Source organism: Lottia gigantea, assembly GCF_000327385.1.
Source record: "Lottia gigantea unplaced genomic scaffold LOTGIsca_18, whole genome shotgun sequence".
NCBI classification, from domain to species: domain Eukaryota; kingdom Metazoa; phylum Mollusca; class Gastropoda; family Lottiidae; genus Lottia; species Lottia gigantea.
The window spans coordinates 1,592,821-1,604,827 of NW_008708301.1; the positions used below are offsets into that span (position 1 = coordinate 1,592,821).

At 33.8% G+C, this 12,007-nt stretch overlaps 1 protein-coding gene across 1 annotated transcript; it reads right to left on the reverse strand.

Annotated features, from left to right (window-relative positions):
- Positions 1 to 8,120: 8,120 nt before the first annotated feature.
- Positions 8,121 to 8,573, reverse strand: LOTGIDRAFT_113945 (hypothetical protein; the record flags this gene model as incomplete). Its single annotated transcript, XM_009052235.1, has 1 exon — positions 8,121 to 8,573. The coding sequence occupies one exon, from the start codon at positions 8,571 to 8,573 to the stop codon at positions 8,121 to 8,123; it is 453 nt and encodes a 150-aa protein (XP_009050483.1).
- Positions 8,574 to 12,007: the final 3,434 nt, after the last annotated feature.

Genomic DNA, 12,007 nt, shown 5'->3' on the forward strand with positions numbered 1-12,007 from the left:
TCTTCGGATTATAGACACCCACTGTCAATGCACATAAAACTACTATTTCTAGCTATCAATGTTTCGCCAAAATGTTTTTGTTTGGATTTCGTTTTGCGGTTGGTATCGTTATAGTACTTGGTTTATTTATATAAAATTAAGTCTATATCATAACTGTTAAGTTTTATATTTACATTTTCAGGTCAAAGCAGAATGTCCTATCTGTAAAGAGAACGTAAAAGGATACCAGTAGAATCAGCTCAACTGTGAAAGCAGTGATAATCAGTACTCTACTCTGTGATAATTGTTCTACAGTGTCTTTAATGAGTCATTTGAGGTGGAAACGAATGACAAACCCCATCTTCACAATGGTCAAGGTATTACATCTTCATTTTATACCTTGACCATTGTGAAGGTGACCCAAAAATAGTCTATATCATCCAGTCCCTCTTTGTATTCGTACAGGGCCTGGACATGTTGCTTTATATCTTTGTAATTGACCGAGGCTACAGTGGCTTTTGAATCTGATTGGTTGTAAATCCACTTCCGTTTTGATGTTTGGAAAAATTAATTGAAATAAGTTATTATGACAAAGTCTTCGAATTTTAATTCTTTTCTCGAAAAATCTATAAATTCAACAAATATATCAGCGGATATAATAATCAAATATAAACTGACAAAACAGTTAATTTGTTTCGGTTGTAAACAATTCGTTTGAAACTTGGAGGTGGAATAATAATATGCTTAATTGTAGTTATCTCTCTTGACAGAATTTGAAAGCGACATAACAGATATGTCATTGAACACTCCCAGACTATTTTTTTTTTTGTAAACAATATTTTATTCATAAAAAGTATGAATGGGATTAGGGAACAGGCATTCGCATATATAATATATAATCCTACTCCATAAATACAATAAATTTCAAAAGAATTTTACAAAATAACAAGACATATATACATAAAATACATACAATAACAAGTAAAAATAAATAACAAATTTATGGATATACAAAATATTGATTAAGTTGTAAATATAATTATAAAAGTAAGAATAAAAAAAAATAAAAAAAATGAAAAATAAAAAAATAAAATAAAAACTACACACGAGATTAATTAAAACAATTAAGACAATTAGAATCGTTTACTGGAGTTAATGAAATTATGTACATGTTGAAATATAGTTTGAGAAGTATTGGTGCAATCTGTTCCATATAGTAAGTTATGTATAGTGATAAGATCTTGTTGAATTAATGAGATTGAGCGATTTCGTGCATCTAAATGTAAGGGACACTGTATGAGGTAGTGGAATGCATCTTGAAAAGGATGACCGCATCGGCAAGATGGATTATCAGAGATCTGTCTGAGATACTTATGACCATTTAGATCACTACAAGAAAGACAAAGACGGCAATGCAAAATTTGGCAATTTCGAGGACCAAGAGAGTAACAATCAGGAACTATTGTGTCTGTAGCTTTCAGAGCGAATTTAAATATGGATATAGAAGGTGAAGATTGTAGGGAAGAAGGCAGTTGGTTCCAGAGACGTATAGAAGAGAAAATGAAGGATTTGTAGAATAGATCTGATTGACAGGAATATTCGCGGATTGAATGAAAGTTACGAAGGCTATAGGGGGTATTTCTATGTTTAAGAAGATCTTTAAGATAGCATGGTGTCATATTATGTAGTATTTTATAGATCATTATTAATTTGTGTCGTCCTCGTCTTTATTTTAGTGGTATAATTCCCGTTTCCTCATACAGTCAGTTATGGCTAGTGCCCTTCACAGCACCACATATGGTACGAAGTGCATCGAGTTGTATGTTTTCTAGTTTGTTTGTCAATTCAGCAGTGCACCCGTTCCAAATAATGTCACAATAGTCAAAGTGTGGTCGAATAAAAGATGTATAGAGTTTGAAGAGATTTCCTATTTAGTCTGTATTTGAGAGATCTGAGACAGTTTATCATCCTACCAGTTTTGGTTAAAATGTACGTCCCATTGACAGTTTTTTTGAAAAGTTAAGCCTCAATGCTTGTGGTATGCTACTTCTTGAATAGAAATATGGTATAAAGACAATGTTGGTAGTATTTGATTTTGTTTAGTAGTTAGTGCAATTGTTTCCATTTTTAGTGGGTTGAAGGACACCAACCATTTTTTAGCCCAGTTGTTTATGATCTGTAAATCGTTGATAAGTATCTCAGCAGACACCGATGGGTCATCAATTTTCAGATTTTCGTCATAGACAGGTATAGTTTGGGCGTCAGAGACTATCCTCGTCACAGACAGGTATAATTTGGACGTCAGAGACTATCCACGTCTTAGACAGGTATAGTTTGGACGTCAGAGACTATCCACGTCATAGACAGGTATAGTTTGGGCGTCAGAGACTATCCTAGTCATAGACAGGTATAGTTTGGGCGTCAGAGACTATCCTCGTCATAGACGGGTATAGTTTGGGCGTCAGAGACTATCCTCGTCATAGACAGGTATAGTTTGGGCGTCAGAGAATATCCACGTCATAGACAGGTATAGTTTGGGCGTCAGAGACTATCCTAGTCATAGACAGGTATAGTTTGGGCGTCAGAGACTATCCTCGTCATAGACGGGTATAGTTTGGGCGTCAGAGACTATCCTCGTCATAGACAGGTATAGTTTGGGCGTCAGAGAATATCCACGTCATAGACAGGTATAGTTTGGGCGTCAGAGACTATCCTAGTCATAGACAGGTATAGTTTGGGCGTCAGAGACTATCCTCGTCATAGGCGGGTATAGTTTGGGCGTCAGAGACTATCCTCGTCATAGACGGGTATAGTTTGGGCGTCAGAGACTATCCTCGTCATAGACATGTATAGTTTGGGCGTCAGAGACTATTTAAAACCCGGCGCCCAAGGGACACATCACAGAAAACCTTTTGACGAACTTAACATTTGATAATATCATATTATGAACTACGAACCAAATTAAAGCTCCCACTTTGAGAAAGATTTCCACGTCAAGATCATAATGGTACTGAAATGAGAAAATTATTACAAAGTCAAGGGAGGTAATATTATACAAACCATGTATGGTAATTAAATCTGACTTGAAGGGGGGCGACACCTAAAAAAAAAACTCTGCAATGTAGAAATGGTGGCTTTCATTTTAGAATTAGTTCTCTTCAAACTACGAATGGTATATATATAAGAGCGAATTCCTTAAAGTTCAAGAGAGTTCATTAAATATGAAATACATTTATATATTTTACTTCAATTTGTTCTTCATGTAATAAAATGACACCTCGTTACAATATCCAGAAATTAGATTGTTGCTTGCGGGAATCTAGAACAACTCTGAACCAATAATTGACATATATAAAGGAAAAATATTCCAAGATGTTGAAAAAAAAAAGTTTGGGCGCTTTCAGTTTATAGTATATAAAAAAACCTAAAATTGAAATAAATTTTGATCTTAAGCACCTTTCGAAAATTAACACGAGAGTTATAGGGTTATAGGCCTATCCTGTTTAATAACTGAACACAAAACGACATTTGTATTGCAAACGCCTAAAATCATCATATGAATACTTATTTACATAGAAAAGAGTTGTCGTGAGGAGTCCATTCGGATATTCTCGGGAACCTGTGCATCACTACACCGTCGCCAGATTTGACGGCGCATTTCGTTAAAAATTTGGAATTTGTTGTCTGCATTATCTTTAAGATTTGGTAAGATGATGAGAGACCTAAAGGCGGAAGGGTAATTCTAAAATAGTCCTTTTGTGAACTGTCAAACTCTAGCGGATGAGTATAACCGGTAGTAGTCTAGGCTACTTACAATTTTAGTAGCTCAAAATTTTCATGGTCATCATATATTGAATGTTTTTAAGGATTGGTCAGAATTTCATTCGACATATTGGAAAGCTTTCAACGAGAAAGTTGTAGAATTGTTGAATTTCGTGTTTTTACAAGGGAAGAGATGGCAAATGAATTAGTGGAGTGAGTCCTGATGAGGTCTATATTATATCAAGAGTTATGCCCCTTCCATTGATCAGCAGCATATATTATAACCTTTGGTGGCAGAGATTTAAAAAAGTGAGAATCGCAGCCAGCAATCTGAACGAACTGAATGACTATAGCTAAAGGAAACAATGGCATTTTGACCACAGAAAGCTTTTTTTGATTTTATCCTCAATATGGAATATTTGCCTGACTTAATGACTATCGTACCAAACGGGAAATTACAGGTTTTCTTATGTGGTGTGGGGACACAGAAAGCATTTCTTGCACCATTTCAACATTACATATTACATACTGGTATATGCTTTCTCAACAGTGAGGTTATCGATAGTTTTAATGGAATTGCAAAGAAGAAAACGTCTGAAAAAGAAAACCTAACCCTGACTGAAAATGGAGGTGATGGGGTGATGATATCAGTGTTCCCGGCCAAACAGTTAAGAAAAGATATTGACAATCCATTTTAGATATTTATGACAAAAAGAATCATCCCAAAGTAATGTTATTCTGTGTGCTATTAATATATTAGATCTGTAAGTTAACATATCAAAGTCTTTGACAGTGTGACATCTTTCCTTGTAAGTAATGCTTCTTATTTGTCACCAGTGATTTCTTGCAATGAAAAATGCATAAGGAAGTCTTTCTGTTTTACATATAGTATATTATATAATGTTGTAAACCTGATTTATTATATTGTTATTATCTTGTTTTATGCATATTATTGTAAATAAAATGAATATTAATATAGGTTCATTGTGTCAAGCGTCTTTTTATATTCAACAAATACTGTATACAAATAAACCATATATGAGAACAAAATGTCCGTATAATACTGAAGAAATATCGAACCCATTCCAAATCAATTGTATAATTTCAGTTTTTATAGATTAGGTTGTATAAACTTTCTTCATATATTTTACTAAAAATAAATATGTGTGTTGTCGTTCATTCGAGTCTGCACTCGGGTAAAAGTGATAGAAAGCAATAAAAAGAACGGTAGTCCTCTAAATCGAGACATGTGTCAAATTTGAAGACGTGATTTGCACATTTCCTTGAAGATATGTACTTCTTATTCTAAATGAATGATGTAATAACGCCCTGTGACATGACAATTATGTAACCAAAAAAAGTCAATGCCCTTTATGTCTGAGGGTTATTGCCTCTAGCAAGGTTATAAACAATATGTATGTAAATGTTGTATATTATAAATCTGCTGTCAACAAACAAACAATAAGTGTAACAATATCTGTGTATAATAAACAGAGTTAAACAGATATTATTGATTCTGGTCTCAGCTCGTGTAATAAATCTAGGTCTTAATGACATCAGCTGTCGATTTCGAGTTTGGTTCAATGCGCTTTCAGTGTGATCAAAAATATGGTATTTAGGCTACATTATTTTTTCTTAATCTCACTGTACGTACATCCTGGGTCTGTTCAACAGATTGTCCAATAAATAAGTAAGGGCATATGCTGCTTGTTCTGAAATACATCACGTCCCTAATCAGTTCCTTGTCCATTTCCTGCTGCTTTTTGGACAATTTAAATTTTGAAATGTAAATTTCATATATTGGTAAAAACAAGGCGAATGAAAACATATATTCATATTTGCTTTGAATTTGTTGGCTGTTTTATTGAGAGAGTGTTTCATTTCGCTTTATCTGGTCTGTACTCCTCTTCTCTCTTTCAGGTCGTTTGATCTGTGCGAGGGGAAGTGTGAAGCCCAATATTCGCTTGACATTTGTATGGTGAAAAGAAGAAGACCAGTTGTTTATATCCCGAGATAATTACCTGTGTTTTATTTACATATTTGATTTTTCTTATTCCAAAAATTATATGAGGTACTTGGTTTGGGTGTTCTGGGGTACGTGGTTTGGGTATTATCAGGTGCTTGGTTTGATATTATGAAGTTCTTGGTTTGGGTATTATTAAGTACTTTGTTTGGGTAATATGGGGTTAATTTGGAGATTTTTTTTGACTGTATAGAAAATCAGTGAGGCAATCATTGGCAATAACTTTGTTCGGGCCCCGTTTCATTAAGTGTTGATAATTTCAATAATGTTATCACCACCAACCAATTCAAACGCCGCAAGAATGTTAGTAGTGGGCGCTATCGTGACGTTTAGTCGTAATCACAAGAATTCGATGATTATTAGTGAAACTATGCAAAGTTGCCTCAAAGCTATGAATTGGATGAATGATTTTGTAAGCTTTATCCTCACATATTTAAATGATTATGCTTTTCAGTTGATAGTCATCAGAATAATTCGCCTTTTCTTTTACCTATGAACAAATGGTTGCTTTCAATAGATCGTGACCCTGATGACCTCTTAGGTTCTTAATAATTCTAAAGCTGGCTAAGCTTTGTTCATTGTTGGGTCGAGATCAACCGAGTGGAAACATTTCAAATGCCTTTCCCTTTTGACTATTATAATATATATATATATATACTATATTTATGTGTTTCAAGAATTGTTCGTATGACAGATATCGTTACTTTTATACCTTCACAGTAATTTCCTTTATAGATAAAGTACAAAGCAAGGCTCTTGTGTAGGTTATGATGCATAGTGCCAACGGCTTGTCGACCAAAAGAAATTCTCGTATCTAGAAATAGAGCATGTCAACGTTTTACATAACATTTCTATAGATTGATAGATATCGGTCTTACAATAGTAGAATGCGGTATAATGTCTAGGCCTACCCATTAACAATAAAATGAAAGGGGGGTTTATGACAATAAGGAGAATATTGATATTGAATTTACAGGTTAATGATCATTAATTATGATGTATAATACATGCTATTTGGGCTTGTCTATTCATTAGCTTCATTAGACTTCTAATTACTAGTATATTGTCGGCATGGCGCGTATTCTTGCTAATCATGCAAGAATGAGGCCCTATCCTGTCTGTCCCTTTTAAGTCTCTAATTATATGGGGACAGACATAGGTAAGATAAAACCGGCACAATATTTTGCTAGCCTATCCTCTATATTTACCATTATCATATAAAAGGGATAACGAGTTTTTCCAACACAGTGAATTTCACCAGAGTGGAAAGTTTGTTGACTCTTCAGGAAACATGCTGAATACTCGTGTTTTTCTTCATGGCAACAATAAATCACACGCTACAGCTATAATCAAAGTTGGCCTTGACCTTTACAAATCTGTAAAAATACTTAGTGTATTTATTAAAATACACTGTACCATATTGCTACTAGTATTGAATGTTATCTCGACATACTATAGCAATGTATGTATTATTTTGTCAAATCAATTATCAAACAAAGACCTAGGGACGCTCGGTGTATGAAGAACACTCAATAAAAGGGGATATCAATACTGCATTCTTCAAAGCTGTCATTTTAGCCACACAGTCAAGTTTCCAAATACAATTTACCACCCAAGAGGTTAAAACAGTTAAACATAAAAAAGACAAAATTTAGAAATGGAACCTTTTTTTTTCTTTCTCATTTGAACATTAATGAAGGTGTTACGTACAAAAATAACATTTAGCTGACATTCAATTCAAACAACTCACTCACGTTTTGTCCAATAAATTAGAATAAAGATTAAACACATTTATATCTTCCATACTAATAACACACTCAATTAACACTTCTTTTATACATAAGTTTGGCTTGTCTTTAGTTTGATGAAATCTACAGAGATTGAGGGTTTGATGTAAGGCTAAAGTAAGACTAATACCATTCAATCAGCAAAGAAAATACACACTTATCACTTTTGTGAGCTCACTAACTTGCAGGAAAAGTTTCCAAAGATCACAACTTCCTCGGGCACGTTTTTACACGATCTGCTAATATACCTCAGCAGACGAATAAACTCACGTGTCCTTGACTCGAACAGCTGATAGTCTAGAATCCTGGAATTATGATAATGAGCTCTGTAGAAAATGATGCCGGCCGGTTATAGTCGATGTAAAGAGAAATTAACAAAATCATTGCATCAGAAATCATGTGTAAAACATTCCTGTTGTTGTAAAATGTTGGTAACAGGTTCAATCAAGATGTCTTTCCGTTATAAATCTGTGTAATAGTATCAAAATATTTGAAATCCCAGCCATATCGATTAATTTGTCCAGAAGTCTATCTCAATATTTCATCTGCTAATATCAATGTCACTATATTCACAAATGCAACGGCCTGGAGGTTTCTGTATTTGGTTTCACTTCGCCTTCATATCTACTCTTTAAAAATTCGGCTGTTTCTGTCAACTGGTGCAGAAGTTTGAAGATTCCTTTTAAGTGATGTCTGAAGGCATCGGCGGTTTCCTTAGAACTATCGTTAGCATTATCGTCCATTTCACTGCTTGTGTCAAGTCGGGATGCCGATCCTGAAATAATTTCGTGTTTAACTGTGTTTAACATAGAATAAAAACTGTACAAATCTGCTCCAGTGGGCATTTTAGGTAGGTCTGATTTGTTGTTATTAGGTTCTAATATTGCCAGATCAGTCTCGCCAACTTCCATATCTCTTAGTTTACTTGGTATCATCACAGCTTCATCCATATTTTTCACAGCGCCCACAAATTTACAAAGAGCAGATACCAAGGACTGTTGACTCTCTATTCCACTACACATATTACTCGCTTCTTCCAAACTTTTCTCCATTATATTTTCCAATGACTCTTCTTCTCTCTATTTCTGATGAAATATATATAAATGTGTGATTATTTATACAGGATTTGTTAACCAGTAAATAACGGAAGTATTCCAGTACATTTGATATTCAAGTGAGTATATTTTCTAGACGAGTCTAATTTACATTAAGGGTAAACAGGATCTCAAAAATTGTGGATGTGAGTCTAATACTGAGCTTAAAATGAGACTGATAGCAAATATTTTGCAGCGATCTTAACAAGGCAATCCCAATTTTAATACTTGTAAGTAAGTATGTGGGATCCAAAATTTTAAATAGTGTATCTGGTTCCCCTGGTGATATAATAAACTCGTTTACCATGAAAACAAACAGCTTAGAGGGCGAGCCGCAATACTGCCCTCTGATTGGCTTATTTTGATCATGCTTTTGGAAACTATTACTCATTGGCTGTTGTAACTTACTAACCTATTGAATGAAATTATTTTTAGAGTAGTAGGTTTGTTTACCATTGAGTACAAGCATGATGTTGGTCTATATTTTGACATGAAATGCAAAATAAAAGTTCATTTAATTCATTGTGAAATTGGTATGTTTGATTTGTATTGTTACATTATGAACAAACCCAATAGTAAGTTCTGTTCCAAAAATATCATGTAAATAAACAGGATTGCATCATCAAAATCAAAATCAAACACACGTGTAAATGAAGACCATGAAATTCATGTCCGTCATATTAATGTTAATAATTTATGTTAATACCTAATAAGCTGTGAATTAGTAATTGATTAGTTTAATACTTTATTGTTGTCGAACAATTCGTGTTTTAGGAATGAATTAAAAATCTTTGAGTAGTAAAATGATATGTCGTTATGAAGCTCCAAAGTAGTTTATGATTTGAAGCTCCAGAGTACTTTATGATTTGAAGCTCTGAAGTATTTTTTTGATTTGAAGCGCCAGAGTAGTGTATTATTTGAAGCTCTGAAGAATTTTTTTGATTTGAAGCTCTAGAGTAGTTTATGATTTGAAGCTCTGAAGAATTTTTTTGATTTGAAGCTCCAGAGTAGTGTATTATTTGAAGCTCCAGAGAAGTTTATGATTTGAAGCTCCAGAGTAGTTTATTATTTGAAGCTCCTGAGTAGTTTATGATTTGAAGCTCCAGAGTAGTTTATTATTTGAAGCTCCAGAGTAGTTTATTATTTGAAGCTCCAGAGTAGTTTATTATTTGAAGCTCCTGAGTAGTTTATTATTTGAAGCTCCAGAGTAGTTTATGATTTGAAGCTCTGAAGTATTTTTTTGATTTGAAGCTCCAGAGTAGTTTATTATTTGAAGCTCTAGAGTAGTTTATGATTTGAAGCTCTGAAGTATTTTTTTGATTTGAAGCTCCAGAGTAGTTTATTATTTGAAGCTCCTGAGTAGTTTATTATTTGAAGCTCCAGAGTAGTTTATGATTTGAAGCTCTGAAGTATTTTTTTGATTTGAAGCTCCAGAGTAGTTTATGATTTGAAGCTCTGAAGTATTTTTTTGATTTGAAGCTCCTGAGTAGTTTATTATTTGAAGCTCTGAAGTATTTTTTTGATTTGAAGCTTCAGAGTAGTTTATGATTTGAAGATCTGAAGTATTTTTTTTATATTTAAAGCGCCAGAGTAGTCTATTATTTGAATCACCAGGGTAATTTATGACTAGTTATCAATAGGAGTTACGAAATGTTGATGATTTGAAGTTTCAGAATTAATTATGATTAGGAGTTCAATTTGAGAGAAGGGGTGATTTGACGATGTCAAATTGAAGAGAGCCTTTGAAGATTATTACTTTAGATTTTCGACCATCTTATTTTCTGACTACGGAAGGCAATAAATATTGGAGTTACATAAGATTTATGTAAAATTTATATATCATTCTTTATATAACAAACTTACACTGTCACATCTTTATGTCTGTGAACTATTTCAGCAGGACTAAACTATAAACCTATCATAGTTTTTGTGTATTATAGACTTTTTCACCCAATGTGTGACATTATGTTTTGTCATTTAAGTGCCATAAAAGGTGGAATTCGGGAAGGCGGAGCAAATTTCATAGACTCAGTACAAGTCATACATTTTTTAAGCGTTGTGTAATACCTTTTATAACACCAGATTTTGGTGAGCGAAGACTTTTTATACAACCGCATTACAATAAGGACTATATTGTCGCAGCTTCATAACATATTTATACGGTTTTCGCTCTTAATAATTAGTGATGCTCATATTCAATACACTGTCAGTGACGCAGTTAAGAGGAGCTGACATGGAAACAGCGTCTAGTCGTTCGGATGGGATAATAAACCGAGGCCCCGTGTGCTACAGGCTGTGCACGTTAAAGATCCCTCGACAGTTGGAAATCGAAAAAGAGCAGGCTAAGGCCGCTGTCTTTGCAAAATTTCCCTCATTGCACCTTGCATTGCGTTGCCTATCTTCATAAGTAGGACGTAAAACTCCATTCATTTCATTTCATTTCATATTAAATAATCTAAAACAAAGATATTCATTGTCAACCCTCAACTCGTGCCATACATTGCCCAATAATGTTTATGTCAATATTATGTTTATCAGGTTATTTTAAGGAGTGGTTACCTTGAGGTGTGTTTACCACAATGTCACGAGTTACAATGTCAAGTAATTAGTTGGATCCCGAGGAATGAGCGAGTCCTCTGTATTTGCTATGACGGACAACTGTGTCAAAACATACCTTGTAATTTTACAAAGGGATATAGTCATCAGATAACTCGTCTCGTACTGAAAATTATAGGTTAAATAATTAAAGTATTTCAAGTGATTGTAATCCTTTAAAAAAATAGATAGCGGCTAATTGGATAATTATGCTCTTCTTAGGTGATGATTTCGAATACATAATATATTAATACAGAAATCCTATTTAAACACAGTTTTACACAGGATTTAAGGATTTTTTTTATGGTTTTCCGCTTTGAAATCCCAACCCGAATTCAAAGTGACTTGTATCAGTGTAGTCTGCCTAGTGACAAAGTGATGATGGGGGTAGACTCTGATGATACTTTGACCCACTCATTGCATATACCTTATCGGTATAAGTGCAGATAAGTTTTAATTAATTTCCACAACATTAGGGCCTACTTGATACAAGACTTGATACAAAATTCAAATCAACAAGTATGGCATTTAGAGACCCTAATCTTAATCCCTCGAAAAGTTTTTCACTTGCAAATAAACCGTAAGTCAATTATTCTCTGTAGTCGATAACGGATTTGAGGGATAATCCAGATAAAGCTATATTACTGTATAATTATATAATTACATATTATCGGCTTAGTTATATAAGAATCTTAAAATAGATGTGGTTGACACTTTTAGTATTTTCAAAGTAAGATTTGTCATGTAATGGTTATTCTCGAATGCTC